The 17,442-nt window shown below is 55.7% G+C and overlaps 1 protein-coding gene across 4 annotated transcripts; it reads right to left on the bottom strand.

Annotated features, from left to right (window-relative positions):
- Positions 1 to 465: 465 nt before the first annotated feature.
- Positions 466 to 12,624, bottom strand: ST6GALNAC6 (ST6 N-acetylgalactosaminide alpha-2,6-sialyltransferase 6). 4 transcript variants are annotated; one of them, XM_080820567.1, is made up of 7 exons: positions 12,473 to 12,605; positions 11,269 to 11,325; positions 9,503 to 9,593; positions 7,502 to 7,681; positions 4,905 to 5,311; positions 2,671 to 2,778; positions 466 to 2,001 (listed from the first exon to the last, which is right to left on the bottom strand). In XM_080820567.1, exons 2-7 carry the CDS (start codon positions 11,292 to 11,294, stop codon positions 1,812 to 1,814), a joined length of 1,002 nt encoding a protein of 333 aa, XP_080676693.1. In that variant the 5' UTR covers positions 11,295 to 11,325; positions 12,473 to 12,605; the 3' UTR covers positions 466 to 1,811. The 4 variants fall into 4 exon arrangements, with proteins under 4 accessions (XP_080676693.1, XP_080676694.1, XP_080676696.1 ...); XM_080820568.1 differs by lacking the exon at positions 11,269 to 11,325 and having other exon boundaries at positions 12,473 to 12,624; XM_080820570.1 differs by lacking the exons at positions 11,269 to 11,325; positions 12,473 to 12,605 and adding an exon at positions 11,359 to 11,541.
- Positions 12,625 to 17,442: the final 4,818 nt, after the last annotated feature.

Here is a 17,442-nt window from a genome sequence, read left to right on the forward strand (position 1 = left end):
TCGTACAGGCCTCCTCCTTATCCTTCGGGCCTCAGAAGAATGTCACCTCTACAAAGTGCCCTGTGTCATTGGCCCGCCGTCCTTAGCACCCTCCAGGGCCTGCCTGGGACGGAACTGCCAGAGGGCCCCTCCCCTTCTAGAACTTCCTAGAACCAGGAAAGCCATGTCTGGACCTGTCTCACCCGTGAGGGAACCAGGGCTCTTAAGAGGTGAGGTGACTTGCCTGAGGTCACACAGGAAGTGGGAGGAGGGACTGGAACAGCCAGGTGGGCTTGGTTCAGGAACCCGCACACCTCTGGAGCTCCCAGGTCTCCACCCAAGCCACAAAACGCATGACTCACTGGCAGGCTGCAGAAGCTAGCCGTCCTGTGTGTGAGCTCCCAGGCTGGAGGGCGCGGGCACTGTCCTGAGGAAGCCCACAGCCAGGCCAGAGGGAGCCAAGCTCAATGCCAGAGACACAGGAAATGGAACCAGAGCTTAGGCGCATTTATTCCTGAACAAATCATTACAAAACCAAGTCTGGGGGAGTCGCCGGCTCTCAGCCCCCACCCCAATGTGCAAAGGCTCGCTGCTGGCCTCTTCCTCCTCCACCTGACCCCTCCCGCTCCACAGCCTCCTCCAGGAAGTCCTCCAGTCTTCCCTTCCAGACTCTGGAAGAGCAGGGGCAAGTCCACCCCACTGAGGTCCAGCAATAAAGTGCCTGGTGTAGAGTGAGGGGGCAGAACCCAGGCAATGGGGCTCCCGGCACCCGAGAGCCTTCCCAGGCCCAGCTGAGGGGAGACCCTTGGATGACTCCAGCAGCTGCAGAAAAAGGGGCCGTGTGAAACCCCAGTTTGGCTGGGATTACCCCTCTTTGGAGTATCCCAAAGGCTACTCCAACAGGTGGAAAGTCTGACTGCTGGATGGCAGAAAAGGGAGCCTGGCTCTTTAAGAGCCAAACTAATGGCAGCTGAGTGGAGGGACTAAGGAAACGGCTGAAGGTTTGTTCCTTTCCTATCAGATCCCACCCCCCCCAAACCCTGTGGGAGTTTATGCAAAAATACCCTAAGTTTCCAGGAGGAGTGAGGAAGAGGACTCCAGACCCCCAAGGAGCTGAGCCCCCCAGCAAGGGGTGGTGGCTGGAGGGGTCCAGTCTTAGGGAAGACAGACCCAAGGAGGTCAGCGGGGAAAGTGGGAAGGGAGCCTCAGACTCCACGTTAGAACCTGACACAGGCAGGAGGGCGACCAGAGAGAGGGCAAGAGTTTTGTCCAAAGCCGCTCAGGGCAGAGCCAAGACCCAGATGCTGGCTCCCACCTCTAAGATCCCCCCCATAACCTCCCAAATGCCCTGGCCTGGCCTCCAGACACAGCTCCCACTCCCATGCAACCTCTCTTTCTGGCTCTGGGAAGTGAGGGAGCAGCACAGAGTTCCCAGCTCTGCAGGACAGGACCCCACTGTCCCAGCCAACAGGGAGTGATGTGGGGGCGGGGGGTGTCCATCCTGGGGCTCTGAACCAAGGCCTCATGGGAAAGCACATGTCCTTAGCCTCAGATAACTTCAGAAATACCCTGATTGACTGCTCAGACCCTGACTGGACAAGAAATACCTCCAACACCCCTGATTAACCACATAGCCCAAATCCAAATCCCTGATTGGTCAAGAGACACCCCCAGGCCCTCACTGGCTGGAGGATACAAGGCCCTGATTGGCCCGAAGATACTCCGGCCAGCCTTGATTGGCCAGGAGATGGCCCTTGGTTGAGAGGCTGGGAGGAGAGAGTGGTCCCTCCCGCCTTCCCCCCCACCCCGTGGGAGGTCCACAGGCGGGTGGCCTAGGTCCAGGAGGGATGGGAGAAGGTGATCCCATACAGCTGGGCCCAGGAGGAGAAGACCCTCTTCTCGGTGATGAAGCGGTGGTGGTTGCCCTTGCGGCTGTGCTCATTCTGGATGTAGGTGACACACTCATCCGGCCCCTTGGGCTCGTAGTAGTGGTAGGGCATGCGCTGGAGGCGGGGCCGCTGGCTGGGGCAGAGCAGATGGGAGTGGTCAGGGCAGGGGAGGCACCAGCGGGGCCCCGGCCCTTCCAGCTAGAGGACTTCAGCGGGGGAAATCCCTGCCCCTCCCAGGGCCTCAGTTTCCCCATCTGTAAAATGCATGTAGGATGGACTAGGTTTATGACCACCCAACTTTGTGTTATTATTATTATTTTTTAAATATGATCGAAATTTTTCCTTTCCTTAAGAGGGTGGTAGTGTAGGGTAGTGGTAAGAAGTAAGGGCTCTGGAGCCTGGCCCCAGTGCTTACTGTTTGTGGGACCTTAGGCCTCTCACAAAATGCCTTCCTCAGTTTTTCTCATCTACGGAACAGAAAGAATATAACTATCCATTAGGGTCCCTGTGAGGAGTAAATGATGTAACAAATTTAGCCAGGCTTGGAACACGGTCAGCACCCGGTGAAGAACACTGTCACCTAGCAGGCTTGTCATGTGATAATATTAATGATAGTTATTATTAATATATGAACTCTGGACTCTGGCTGAGTTGGGGGGAGGCCCCCAAGGTAGAAGCCTGGATCTCTGCAGAGCGGTTTGAATGCCATAAGACAGAAGCCCTCAAAGGCATCCCCCCAGCCAAAATCTCCCGGGTTCCATCCTGAAGCCAGTGACTGGTTGTTGTTGGGGGGGGGGCTCACCTGCAGTAGTCCGGGGGGACCATGCCATAGACGTGCACGTGGTCACACAACTCCACTGCAATGACCATGGTGAACCAGCCGGTGCTCAACCACGAATGGGACTTCTCCCTGCGGGCAGAGAAGAGACATGCAGATGGGAAGGAATGGTCAACCCACCTGGAGTTTCCCAGAACTCTCCCTCCCCCGCCCTAGGGGCCCTGTCCCCACTTCAGGGACCCCCTAGTCCAGCCCCACTGTGGGAGCATGTAACACGCTGGCAGAGGGCTTGTCTGGGCAGAGATGAGGGGCGTGGAGAGAGCTCCTCCGGAGGAACAGCGCATGCTGGGAATCAACTCCTGGAGATTTAGTCACAGCAGGGCAAGTTGCAAGTGACCAGGAACTTACTAGACTCATGGTCTTGCTTGATGGAACTTGCGAGAAGCTGCTGTTCCCACGCTAGGAGCAAACACCTAATGGGAGACTCATCAGGGGTCATGCTGTGACCCCAGGTTCAGAGCAAGGCATAGGAAGGAGCCAAGGGTCTAGAGCTGAGCTGCCCACTACAGCAGCCAGGAGCCACATGTGGGTGCACGTGGGCACGTGACTTGTGGCTGAAATGTGCTATCAGTGTAAAATATGCATGGGATGTTTTAGTGTGAAAAAACACAGAAAATTGGGGCACCTGGGTCCTCAGTGGGTTAAGCCTCTGCCTTTGGCTCAGGTCATGATCTCAGGGTCCTGGGATCGAGCCCACATCGGGCTCTCTGTTCAGCAGGGAGCCTGCTTCCCCCCCTCTCTCTGCCTGCCCCTCTCCTTACTTGTGATCTCTGTCAAATAAATAAAATCTTTAAAAAAAACACACACACATAGAAAATGTCACTGGTGGTTTTTGACTATATGTTTAACTAAAAATAGTTTGCATATATTTGATGGAAGATGGTTCTTTGGAAATTTTTTTTTTTAAGACTTTATTTATTTATTTGACAGAGAGAGACACAGCGAGAGAGGGAACACAAGCAGGGGGAGCAGCAGAGGGAGAGGGAGAAGCAGGCTTCCCGCCAAGCAGGGAGCCTGATGTGGGGCTCAGTTCCAGGACCCTGGGATCATGACCTGAGCTGAAGGCAGACGCTTAATCAACTGATACAGAAAAATACTTGATAAAACTTAATATCCAATAACGATGAAAACTCTTAGCAAATTAGAGAAGGGAACGTCTTCAACTCAATAAAGGACAGCTAAAAACTCTACAGCTAACATCTTATTCAGTGATGAAAGACCAAATGTTTTCTCACTAAGACTGGGACCAAGGCCAAGGATATCTACTCTCACCACTCTCCATACAATCTGACCTTGTATCAAAAGTCCTAGCCAATGTAATAAGGCAAGAAAAAGAAATAAGGAGCATACCACTGGGAAGGAAGAAATAAAATTGTTCTGAATTACATGTCCTTACAATATGATTGCATGTATAGAAAATCCCAATGAACCTGGAAAAATCTCCCAGAACCAGCAAGTTTGGCAGAATTATAGGATACAAAGTCAAGACACAAAAATCAATCGTATTTCTGTATACCAGCAATGAATAATTGGGAACCCCCTAAAACTCTAAATACAATTTATAATAGCTCCTTCAAATCTTAACTATTTAGGGATAAAACAAAGTATAGGATCTATATGCTAGAGATATTGGGTTAAATAAAATATATTAAGATTAATTTTACCTGTTTCTTTTTACTTTATTAATTTGGCTACTACAGAAATTTAAATGACATATATGGCTTGCATTATATTTCTACTGGATAGCACGAGCCTAGCTTTTTTAGAAAGATCAGCCAGAAAAGGACATGCTGGCAAAGATGTATTCTTAGGATAGAGCATGCTGGGAGCAACTATATGCCTAAAGTAAGACATGCTCGGTTCAGTGAATACCTGCCATGAGCCATTGGGAGCTCTCCTAAAAAGATGCTAGGTGTATGCCACCTTAGAGCAGAGCATGCTGGGAGCCCTGTTCCCTCGGAGCAATGCATGCTGGGAGGAAGCCCTCCTGGGGAGACAAGACAGTACAGAGTATGTTGGAAGTAACTCCTGCTAGGGGCTGGACATGAAGAAAATTCCCCTGGAAAACATGACCAGAGGATGGCAGGAAGTGATCACACCCTCAGAGCAGTGCATGCTGGGAACAGCAGGCCCTCCGGGCAGAGAATGCTGATGGGGAGCGCGGGACTGGCCAGAGGGGGCAGGCAGGAGGCTGGTACCTGTCCTTGCCCGTCTCACCCCGGAACAGGTCGTCAAACTGGCGCATGCGGCCGGGAGAGACGGCATAGGCCTCCATGTTGGGGAACACCAGGCCTGCCCGCTGGATGACACGCACAAGGCTGCCCTGGGGCTTCTGCATCTTGTTCGGGGGCCCCCAGAAGATGAACACGGTTTCGGGGGTCCGGTTGACGAACTCCTGGGGCCTCCGCAGCACACGGAACACGCTGGAATGGGCGACCACACGGAAGGTGGTCTTGTTGCCTACGTCGGCTGAGTAGCCCGTGGTGGGCGCGTCGTTCATGCGGATTGTGCACTCGGCTCGCTCAATCTCGGGGCCCAGCTTGGTTCCCAGCAGGTGGCTAGAGCTGGTGACAATCACACACTGGTGGCACCGGGAGGGCAGCGTCTGGGAGGGGGCGAGCAAAGTCAACACCGTCTGTCATGTCCACTCAGTGCCAGGCCCTATGCTCTACATACATCCAGGCCTCTTGGAGGCAGGAATTAATTTGCCCATTTTATTTTACTTATTTATTTATTTTTATTTACTTACTTAGAGAGTGTGATGGGGGGAGGGGTGGGCAGTGGGAGAGAAAGAATCTTAAGCAGGCTCCACGCCAAGCATGGAGCCCGACATCGGGCTCAAGATCATGGCCAGAGCCACAGTCAAGAGTCAAACACCCAACTGAATGAGCCACCCAGGTAACCCTATTTTGCCCATTTTAAAGACAAGGAAACTGAAGGCTGTTCCTTTGACAATAAATATTACAGCAACTGGCTAATGGCCAAATATCAGGGACAGAGCAATGTATAAAAGGGACCCCCCCCTTCTGCCTTCAAAAGGCTCACGGTCAGAGAGACAGACAATGAACAAGTAAAAAACTAATGGCAGGTGCGGAGTGAAACGTGCTACAAAGACAATGCAGTTCGGGCAAGGGATCAAGAGAGACAGGAGTGGGGGCTACTCTAGAGAGATCATCTGGCAGGGCAGGGCGGTGGGTGGCTCTCGGAGCTGAGACCTGGAAGATGAGAAGGAACCACGTAGGAAAGGTAACAAGGCAGGAAAAACATCAAGACCGGAGGTTCTGATATGGGAATGACCACAGTGTGTTGAGAGGCAAAAGAAGGCCACTCGGCTGGGGCAGAGTGAAGGAACAGGAGGACAGGACAGTCATGCAGGGATGTCCCCAAAGTCACACAGCAGAGGAGGGTAGTACCTGGGTAGGAACCCAGGTCTCCATGGCCACAGATCCCCAGCCCAGTTCCGTTCCCCTAAGAGGACATCCTCCCCGGGGCAGCCACGACATTTCCGCACCACCCACAAACAAACCCACAAACCCACCCACCTTGTCAGTCCGGACAGAGTGTGGAAGCCCCTCTGGGCCTTTGTTTCCCCACTGGTGCACGAGTCAGAACCACATGTTCTCTTGGGCCTAACTTCTTGCCATGGAATTCCTGTTTACCCTTTAAGCCCAAGCTCAGGAACTACCTCCTTCAGGCAGTCCTCCCGGAGTCTTTACTCTGAGGTCTGATGACAGATCCCATGGACCTCAAGTGATGACTGTTCCAGTCTTCTGAGCTCCACTGGCATCCCTGTCTATAAGCCCAGTGCTGCCTCGCTCCCTTCCTTCCGTGTTACCCACACTCAAGCTCTTCTGCTTTTTTCCAGGTTCCATTATTTTTATTTTAAGAGTTCTTAGGGTCTCTTAGGATCCCTTAGGGTCTAGAGACAGATGCTGATCTATCTCTGAAGACATGCTAACGGGCCCTTTCCAGTAAGGGTGTATTCAGATCCTGAAAAATTCAGGAGGATTTGTGAGGGAGGAGAGGGAGGCAGGCACAGATTGGGAGACCTCCTCCTCCTGGACGTGGAGTCCATATTCCCGGCCAACGATTATCTCCTCGGCCTCCTAGAAAACATTTAGGGCTTAGAGGCTTCTAGGGTAGACTCCAAAAACACAACATCAGTCTCATGGCTACACAGAGCCAACAGAAGTCCTGGGAATAATGGTCGGGTTCTCTACTGAGCTGCAAGTCTGGGAGGCGGGGGGCAATACCATGGCTCCTCCCCTCCCTGGCTGTGTGGCTTTGGACAAATGACTTTACCTCTCTGAGTCTTGGTTTCTCCATCTCTTCAAGGGAGCTAACAATGCTGACCTCACAGGGTCAGTATGATGATTACCGCTAACTACAGTACCCCGCACACAGCAGGCAACTGACAAAGGACAGCCATTATTATGACTGTTTCTGTATTGTCAGGCATTCCAGTGCTCAGCTTCCAAACCCTGTGTGGACTCCCCAGCAGGGACGGAGATCAGGGAAAACCAGAGACATCTCTCCTTAGGGATTCTGACTCACTAGACAGTAGGGTATCAGGGCTAAAAATGGGACCTTGAAGAAAATGGAGGCCCAGAGGGGGACAAGGGCACCTGTTCGAGGTCACACAGCCAACAGGGGGCTGAAGGAACTGGACTCTCATTTAGGAAGAATGGAAGTAGCAGAGAGAGGAGGTAGAGGAGGTGGGAACAGAGATGGTGGGCAGTGGGGTGGGTCAGCCGTCAGCCCGGTCTCGGGGAGTTCCCCAAAGCTGTCACGCTACCTTGTTGCCGAGAATCGGGACGTACGCGTCCGTGATGCTCCACTTCCTGACGTTGATGGGCTTGCGGGTGCGGCCCCGCAAGGAGCCGTAATGGAAGACCTCATTGGCACTGTTGGAGCTGTAGAGGATGAGGATGGTGATGAGGGCGAAGAGAACCACGAACACTGCTGAGCGCTGCTCCTGGAGAGGGGAGAGGCCACTGAGCGCCCAGCCACCACACAGGCCTCCGCCTCGTCCTTGCCACCTGCCTTGCCTGGCTCCCTCCTGCTCATCATTCCAAACCAGCTAGACACCACCCCCTCGGGCCCCCTGAGCACCCCCCATCCCAGCACCAGTCAAGATGCATTCAAACTGCCATCCCCCTCTCCCCGCCCCGTTAGACCATAACCTCTGAGGGCTGGGACCAAGATAGCCTCAATGGCCACCGTATCCCAGCTCCCGGAGCACAGAAGCCCAGAGGGTTCTCAGGGAGGATTCACTGGATTGGATTGCATGTGTCAGAGGGATCCCTCCGGGGGCAGCTGGAAGGATGCTTGGAGACAGCTGGGGCATGCAAGGGACAGGGCCCAAGGTCTTCCCCAAACAGGAACTCTCTGTAATATTTATCTTTCATTAAGCCTGGAGGGGATGGATCTGGTCAGGAATTGGGGCGCATGGGCACTCAGGGCCCACCGTGTCACCGACAGGGCAGGAAAGGGATATCCAAAGTATCTGCCGGGATTAATCCGCCCAGGCCCTGCACGGCCAGGCAAGATCTGGAAGTCCTGGCTCCTTGTGCTAAGATCCCTGTGCTGCTTGTTCATGTATCGCTTCTCAAGTCCAAGCTCACCCTCTTTGCCTGCTTTGCGAAAATGGACCTGGGCCCTTATATGTGTTTCTTTGCCAGTTAATTGCAGATTGAGCTTTGTCGGTAAATGGCACTGGAGAGGCAGTGCAGGAGAAAAGGAATTTGCTTCCTGCTGCTGGGGGGCCTGACACGTGGTCCGTGCCCTTGCCCCTCCACAGTACAGGGCTCTCACAGCACTTGCTCCAGCCCCGGTGCCCGGTGGCCAGGAGCTGGCAGCAGCTAGCAGCTGGATGCACTCCGCAGCTCCCCTCCAACCCCCCTCACTTGTCTTCAGGCAGGCTGGGAGCAGAGTGCCTCCGGCTCCCGCTGTGATCACAGTTTCTCCAGAGTTCAGCTCAGGCTGTACACTCAAACACCAGAGGCCATAAGCTCCCTCCCCGGAGCAGTTCTGTATGGGCTCTGAGTGCCTCTTGGGAGTGGCAGCCTTCCCTGTAACCCAGGGGGTGGTTTTATGACAACTTTAGGCCAACTCCACTGGCCCAGTGCCACAGTGGGTTCTCTGCCATCCCGTGGGCCAGAGCTGTGCCCTGGACCTCAGCCCTGCAGATGGGGCCTGCTCCTTCCTGTATTCCTTAGAATTCCCATCCCTCCTTACTCTGATGCCTGGCTGTAGCGGAGAATTCTTAACCCTAATCTTTCCCTGTTCAAATGACTGTGTGCTTTCTCTCTCCCAGTCAGACCCAGATGGATATGCCCATATCACACTACTCCAACCCTCAGGCTCTGCAGTGGATCCCTGGAAAGGGGTGCGTGGGGCTGGGCACATAGTAGGTGCTCAGGAAAACATGAATGAGTGGATCACTCTGACACCCTCAGAGTGATGCTCACAACATCCTGTCCTCTTTGACTCTGACCATTGCCCCTCCTCCCCCCCACCCTTCACTGTCACCTTCTCGGCCCACCCTTTACCACAGATGGACCAGTCAAAACTAGGAAGACAGAGGTGGACCGAGTCCGGAGAGAGACAGGGGCTTGGCCAAAGCCAGAGATCAGTGGCCACAGCAGAGCTCAAGTCATGGCCTCTCAGGGATCAGGCACTTCTTGGTAGGGGAGAGACACTGGTAGTGGCCTGGGTCTGAGGCAGGTCCAAAGGAGCCCATTTCGCTGAGGAAGTAAAAGACTGAGATGGGAACAAGAAATGAAGGGGGACTTACTTTGTTGCTACTCATCTCTCTCCGGCGTCTGCTGAGGGGCAGGGGCCGGCGTCCTGCAGGTGGCCCAGGGGGCAGGGATGTGGGGTCACACCTGCAAGTCACAGAAAGGTTACAGCTTGGGAGCTCTCCCTCTAGTACTGCTGGTCAAAGGCTACACCCTCCCCACCCCACCAGCCCTCCTACCCACCCATGACTTCAAGGCTCTTCATTTTGCAGAGGGAGATACTGAGGCCCAGAAAGGTCAGGAACCTGCCTGAGGTCACAGAGCCGGGTAGTGGCAGAGTCCTGCCTCTCTCCTTGCCCCTTGTTCTCTCCCACTCTGCTCCCTGAGCAGGGACCTCCCCATACCTTAGCTCTCCTAGACAGCTGGCAGGCCTTAAAGCAGACTCCCCTGCTGGGGGCTTGTCCCCCCACCCAGCAAGAGCCCCATCCACACTCCTACCCCAAACCCTGACTGAGGTCCCTGCAGCCTTGGAATAAAGCAATATTCCTTCTAGGTCCCCAGACTCCTCTGCACAGGCACCCTTCCAGATCTTGTACAAACTGACCCTTCTATCTAGAACAGCTGCCCTCTTGCACCCTGCTCATGCCCTCTCGCACCCTGCTCATGCCCTCTCATCCTCCAAGCCTGGGGTAGGCCAGCAACTTCCTGTGTGTCACCTCCTGGCTCGGCTAAGAGCTCTCTGAGGGTGGGGCGGGCACAGATCCTCAGTCACACTCTCCCCCTGTGCCTCCAAAGCCACGGGATTGGGTGCAGGAGGTTCAGTGAATGATTCCGCTAATTAACAATGAGATCTTGGGGGGTTAAGGGCACAACTCACCAATGGGCTATAATCACAGTCCCACCCTCGGGGGCGGGGTGTGGGGGGCCTCCAGTGATGATGCAGCCCAGGACAGCCCTTCCTTCCTGCCCATCTGCCCTCAGCGGCCGGCCGGCACTGTGAGGGGGGACATTCTCACAGGCCCGAGCTCCCCACCAGACCTCAATTTCCCCACCTGTCAAAAGGGAGTAAGTACTTGCAACCAGCCACTTCCAGCAGATTCAAGGACAGAGGGAGAGTGTGCAGAGGGACAAACAGGGCCCAGGGCTCCCCAGCTCTGTCCTCCCCTGCAGGAGCCTCCCAGCTCCCGCCACTATCTCCGCCCCCTGACCTGGCTGCTGTTTACTCCTACACTGCCACCAGGAATAGCCATAGAACCTCAGGCCAAAGGAGGCTCCCCCCAATGCCGCTCCTGATTGGTTGGTCCCCGACTCCGCCCACTCCCCGGCCCCGCCCCTTCTCCGTGGGAGCCCCCCTCCTCCCCGGCCAGGTCTCAGATTTCTCCCGGGCGGGAGGGCCCATCAGGGAGTTCACGGGGCCTCTCACTGGGTCCAGTGCCCGCGATACAGATCAGGAAACTGAGGCTCATTAGAAGAGAAAAGCAGCTTGTCTTTGGACTCACAGCCCGTTATGGCTCAAGAAAGGAGTCCAGAATCCCAGTGTCGCACCCATCAGCGTTGACCCTCTGGCCATCCAGGCCCTCACCGTCCAGCTGTCTCTGAGCGGAGCCTCTCCCCTCACTACCTTTTCCTTCTTATGCCCCACGCTCCAGAAACACCACGGCTCTCCAGTTCCCAGGCCCACCCCTACTTCCCCACCTTTGCCTGAGCAGTGCCCTCAGCCAGGACCACCGACCCTCTGGTCAGCCCCGTCACAGTCCTGCTCTGAGAAGGCCATGGTCACAGCATCTCAGGTGCCAATGCGAATCCCGGTTCCACCACTTACTGGCTGAGGGGCCTCGGGCAAGCCATGTGACCTCTCTGAGCCTCAGTTTCCTCATCTCTGAAATGGGAATAATAAGAGTAGGTAACTTACAGGGTTGTTGAAAGGATTCAAGCAGATGTGGCAAGGGAAGCACCGGGCTTGAAAGTGCTTGGTCAGTGCCTGTCAGTAGCTGTTCGTCTCGTGGTTATTCATTGTTGGGGCCTGCCTCACCTTGAGCTTGCGAGTGAAACACTGCCCCTTCTCCGACACCTAGCCTAGCCACTTCCCTCTAATATCGAGGAAGGTGTGCGGGGAGCCACACTGCGCATCACCCACTCACCCCATCCTCCCGGCAACGCTGCAAGGGAAGGACTCTTATTCCCCATTTCACAGATGAGGAGACTGAGGTTCAGAGAGGCAGCTGCCCAGAGTCTTCTGGGGAGCCTTGTTTACAGGCTTGTTCTCAGGGAGCAGCCTGGGGCTGAGCTTGCCAGGATCTCCCTCCAGGAACTCCCGGGGCTGGAATGGGCCAGAGGCCACCAAGTGTGTGCTCAGCACCTGGCCTAGCACTAGGGAGCAGGCCTGCTGGGGAGCGACTTGGTCAGACTGGGGAGGCCTGGGGAGGCGGCAGCCCAGAGCGCGGGGCCAGGAGTGTGGCCTCAGCCCCGAGGCTGGCGGAGCAGGAGGGCTGAGTCCCTGCGCTAAGGGTGTGGGCCACACCCTGCTCTCTGTTTGGGGGCTTTGCCTCTCTCGGCGTGGGGGAGTCCTCCGGCAGGGTCGAGACGCCCCCACAAGCCTCGTGGGAGGAGGGCTCTGGGGAGAAGGGGGAAGGAGGCTCCTAATGTCTACATGGGGGGTCGCTGAGCCCGTGGGTCCACTGGCGGGGTACGACTCACCCTCTACACCCCCTCTTGCGCTGACCACCTCCCCCCAGTTCCCGCACTCCGGGAGGTCCACAGCCCTAGCCCCAGCTGGGAAGAGGAGGGAGGCAGGACGGCGGCAGGTCCCCGAGCTCTAACGAGGTAGTCAGCGGCAGGGGCCCCGCGAACCCTGCGACAGCCCATGGGCGCGAGGACCGGGATCTCCAGGCGCGGCTGCCGAGAGTGGGTCTAGGGGAAACCTGGGGCCCCGCATCTTCCCTCTGCCCTGGGGGCTCCCCGCCCCCGCCCCGGGGCGCAGGCAGCGCTCCCCTCCCGCTACCCGCCCCCGCACGGCGCCCGCTCACCTCCCCCGGGGAGCGCCCGGCCCCCCGCGGCCCCCGAGCCCCCTCACATGGCGCCGGGAGCCGAGAGCCGGGGTCCGCGCTGCTCCGGCCGCCCAGGCCCCGCCGCAGCCCCCGCCCGCCGGGTCCTAGCGCCGCCGCCGCCTCTCGGGCCCAGGCCAGGGAAGCGGGCGGAGCCTGGAGGGGCCGCGGGTGGCTCCGCCCCAGGGCGGCGCTGGCAGGGAAGGGTGAGGGGCGGGCGACCCCAGGCCGGGACCGCACTAGCGCCTCCCTTGCTCCTATGGGCACCCGGTAGTGGCAATAAACCACCCCCCCACCCCCCACCCCCCCCCCCACACATAACAGCCTTCTGGAGCCCTTCAGTGTGAATCGGAGCCGCTTCTATTCTCTTTATTGCCGCCAGGACCTGGATGGGGAAACTGAGTCCTGGGGCACATTGCGCTTGGAATCAGTCGAGTTTCTCCCTGGGCTCCCCTACCCGGGGCCTCCAGAGCCTTGTATCCACTAGCCACCGTGGGTGAACTCGGGGGTCCTCCCTTGGATTCAAATCTAGCTGTGCCCTGTTAGCTGTTCAGGCTTGCACATCATTTACCCTTCCTCTGCCTCTGGAAAATAGGAAGAACAACCTCATGGGGGTGTCGTCAGGATTAAAAATGTTATGTTACTTCTTAGAGTTATCGGGGTATTCGTGACATCGTTTTATGTGATAGTAGCCCTGACGGGGACTTAGTCAAACACACAAAGGCACAGCCCAGCTAGAATGAAGGATGCAGAAGCACTATGCACCACCGCCAGGAAGAAATGTCCAGGATATTTACAGGCTGTTCAAGCGAAGAAATCAAGTGAAAGAAGTTAATCATTCTGGAAAAGGAAATTGTAAAAATATGCTTTCCGCTCCTGGATATGTATCCTGGAGAAATTCTTGCCACGTGCACAACAAAGTTGGGAGTAGCAGAGCTAGATATAACACAAAACCGGAAACAGCCCATATATCCGTCAACAGGAGAATGGATTTGTTTCCTAATCTGGATGCCCAAGTGGGATATTGCACAGCAGGGAAAAATGAATGAGCTACAATGACATGGATTTTAGAAACATGAGTGGTGAAAAAGACCAGTCCAGAGACAAATAAAACTACATGCTATGTTGTTTGAGCATATAGATGGCACCCCTCACAACCAGGGACAGGTTTAACTTAGAACATAGCTGTCTCCGTAGGGGTGGCAGGGACTCACGGGAGGGGAGAGGAGGAAACACAGGGCCATGCAGTTCTAGTACCTCTCTGGTCTTTCAGTGGAACATGGGTTTAACTTACGAGTTTTTATATTATGTTTTATAACTTACGAGTATGATTGATGACATCATTTGTATGTATCACAGTATTCAAAAAATAAAAGAGGAGATAAATCAAATGAAAATATGGAGATACCTTCTGCCTATCAGTGATTAAAGTGTTAAGAGTGGTTATTTCCGGGGATGCCTGGGTGGCTCAGTCTGTTAAGTGTCTGCCTTCAGCTCAGGTCATAATCCCACAGTCCTGGGATGAAGTCCCTCATCCGGGAGCCTGCTTCTCACTCTCCCTGCTTGTGCTTTCTCTCTTTCATTCTGACAAATAAGTAAATAAAATCTTTTTTTTTTTTAAGTGGTCATTTCTGGAATGATAAAATTATGGGCTGCTTTTGATTTTTTGTGTTTTGGGGGTGGGTGCTTAACTGTATTTTACAGAAATTTTAAGATAGTGGTTACACAATGTTTTTATACTTAAAAACTGAGTTTTTAACTTACAAAAAAAACTGCATCTATAACACAATTTCTTTAAAAAATACAACTATCTATGCCTGTAGATTTGTAAATGCACACAAAAGGTCTGGAAGAATCCATACTGGACTACTGGCAGGAGTTTCCCCTGGAGAATAGATACGGGGCAGGAGGGGTAGGTGTTACCTTCACTTTTTGCTTTGTTAAGTTCCAGGCTGTTCACGATGGAGTCATTTGTTAAGTTAATACTACTTTGTGTTCCATTAAAACAAAAGTGGGGTGGAGGGAGGACCCAAGGTCCGTCTTCTAGGCTGTGGAGATACCCCTACTGGGCAGGGGGGCTCAGTGGGGAGAGCCAAAGGTGGATTCAAGGAATCTTGCCCCCCCCTGCTGTCCACCTCTATGTGCTTCCTGAGCCTCACCCCACTTCAGCCACCAAACCTCGCCCTGGCAGCCCCGGGACAGAAAACCACAGGGTAGGGAACAGGGCTGTCCAGTGGGAAGCCTGATGTTGGGGGTTCAGAGAAGAGCAGCCCCTTGCCTGAAGTCACCCCGCAGATTGGAGGCTGTACCAGGGGCGGGGGCGTCCTGTCCCCAGCTCGGCTTCCTGCCCCAGGCCCATGACAAGGACTCCGGAAATCAAGAGTGCAACAACCCAGCTCCTGGACCAAATCCGGACCTGGAGCTCCCCCCTCAGGCCTGCCATGTCTCTGGGCCCAGACTGACTCCAGGAGGCTCCGCTTCAGGGTCAGCTTCCCTTCCCTGGGCCCCAAGAACAAGAACAACCGTGTCAGTAATCACCAGGGTAAGGAGAACAGCTCTGGCCTGTCGGGTGCTTTCTCCTGTGCTAAGCACTTTGCAGACAGACCTCCCCGAATTAAAATAACCTATGAGATGGGCGCTACGCTCCACAGGGAGAAAGTGAGGCTCGGGGTGTGTGGGCAGATGCCCAGGCTGGGATTCCCCCACGCTTGTCTACTGAATAACCACCAGCCGTTCTGCCCCCGAAGCCCCGGGCCTGCCTCACGCCCACAGCAGGACTTTCATGGATGGCTGGCCAGGGCTGGAGCTACCCTGAACCCTGCCCGGGGCAGGTCCTCCCCACAGGGCTGCCCGTCCATGGTCAGGCAGAGGTGGCCTCTGCGTCAGGCCTTCCTGTCCCAGAGTGGGCGTCCTGAGTGTGACCACCCTCCCTTCTTAACCCTTAGCAATCTTTGCCCTGGGAAGAGCCCGCCAGGACCTCCTCACCCACCACCGAAGCTCCCAAATTACATGGACTAAAACCAAGGCCCGCAGAGGGGTCCACACCTGCCCCCGTCTCCCTACGACCTCCTGGGCAGAGCCAGTGTGGGAGCCAAGCCTGAAAGCTGGAGCCTCTTTCCCTCCAGACAGAGAAGGAGCCCAAGGGAAGGGCCTCTGGAGGAGAGGCCAGTGAGAGTCCCCAGCGGGTATGGACCTGCACACAGGAGCTCTCCATAAGCCCGTGTTCCCGAGACCTGGGCGACGGGTCTGGAACCAGGGAGCAGCTGGTTCTAAACGGCAGGCTGGAGTGGTCAGGTGGGCCTGGTGACCCCACCAGTGTCCAGGAGAACCTGTCATCTTCTCTTCGTCCGCCTAGATGAGGTTTGAGTGTGAGTTCCTGGCCTGGCCCCAAGTTCCTTCTGAGAACAGACCCCTGACGACACTTCCAGGCTGTGAGACTCACCTAGTCTCTCCTCTGACCTCAGGATGAAATAGATGAGTCCCCAGCAGGCCTGCTAAGGGGACAAAGGGGCAGGGCTGTAGACAGGAAAACAGGGCCCCAAAGAGGGGCTGTGCACCACGGTGCCCCAGCCCCACCACACCCCTCGGAGGTGGGAGGAAGCTCCTGCCCCCAGCTCACCTCTCGGAAGCTGCTGGAACTCCAGTGGCCGAGAAGGGGCTGCCTCAGAGAGCCTTCAGCAGGCCCGGAGCCAGTCACCGGAGCAGCCAGGGGTCACCCTCCTTGGCCCGGAGAAAGTAACCGATGGAGTATTCCTGCCAAGTCACCATCCCAGAAAGACACATTATTTAGGCCAACCCAGCAAAAAACATCCCACCCGGGGGCAGGACCAGGACAGAGGTTCCTCTGTGCACTGGGCCCAGGGGCTGAGCCAGCATCTCCTGGGGGGACGGAGCAGGAGGAGGCGGCAACCCCTTGGGAGGGGGGTGAGTTCAAATCCTATCAGAACCGTCTCTGGTCCTTGGAGACGGAGGACGAGGCCGTGGGCAGGGAGGCAGCTGATGGGGCTGAGAGGTCTTGTAGCGCCTCTGTCCCTGCCAAGGGCAGGGGCTGGGTTAGCTACGGAGATCCCTTTGAAAATGATGGGTCCCACCTATCAAGTGCCAGCCCTGGGGCCATCTCTCTGAATTCATATAATCCCATGGGGAGGGACTACTTTTTTTCCCTCTTTTTTTTAAGGAGGTTCCATGCCTACCTGGGGCTTGAACTCATGACCCTGAGATCAAGAGCCACATGCTCTACCAACCGAGCGCGCCAGGCACCCCAGTAGGGACTACTTTTAATACCTTTTATAGATGAGGAAGCTGAGGCCTGGAGAAAGGCACTAATTTGTCAGCATTCCACAGCAGGAGCCCCAGCGAGGTCAGGTCTCTGTTCTAGAGCCGTCCCTCTGAGCCTAGGATCTCCCCTCCCAACCCTCTGCCTGCCAGGTTACATCCCACCTTACCTCTGCCCAGTACCTGCGCCCAGACACGGGCTCCTGCCAGGCCAGCAGCTGGGGTGTGGCCAGCAGCCTGCTCCTCCCTACTTCCCAGCTCGGGGCTCTCCTCCCTCCTCCCACGCCTGCAGAGGCTTCTGGGCCTGCCTGGCACTGGGGAGGGGGGAGGCAGGGCACAAAAGGCAGGGCTGTGGGCCAGGTGCCAGGTCTCCAGCCTCTCTGGAGAAGGCTGGGGGCAGGAGGGGAAGGGTGCTGGGTCACCCAGACTCCCTGGCACGACTGGCCCCGTGATTTGTGGGGGTCCAGTGCAAAGTGAAAATCTGCAACCCCTTCCTAAAAAACATAGTAAGAATTTCAAGTTGACAATAGCAAAGCATTATGCTAAGCATAGGACTCTGAACAGCTGTCCAGGTTATAGGCCCATAAAGCAGGCCCCAAACCCTGGGGCAGGGAGCTAGAACCCCAGGACTCCATTCCGAGAACCCAAGGTCCTGGGGTCCTGGTTCTCCTTTAGTC

The sequence above is a fragment of the Martes martes genome (assembly GCF_963455335.1).
Source record: "Martes martes genome assembly, chromosome: 12".
NCBI classification, from domain to species: Eukaryota; Metazoa; Chordata; class Mammalia; order Carnivora; family Mustelidae; genus Martes; species Martes martes.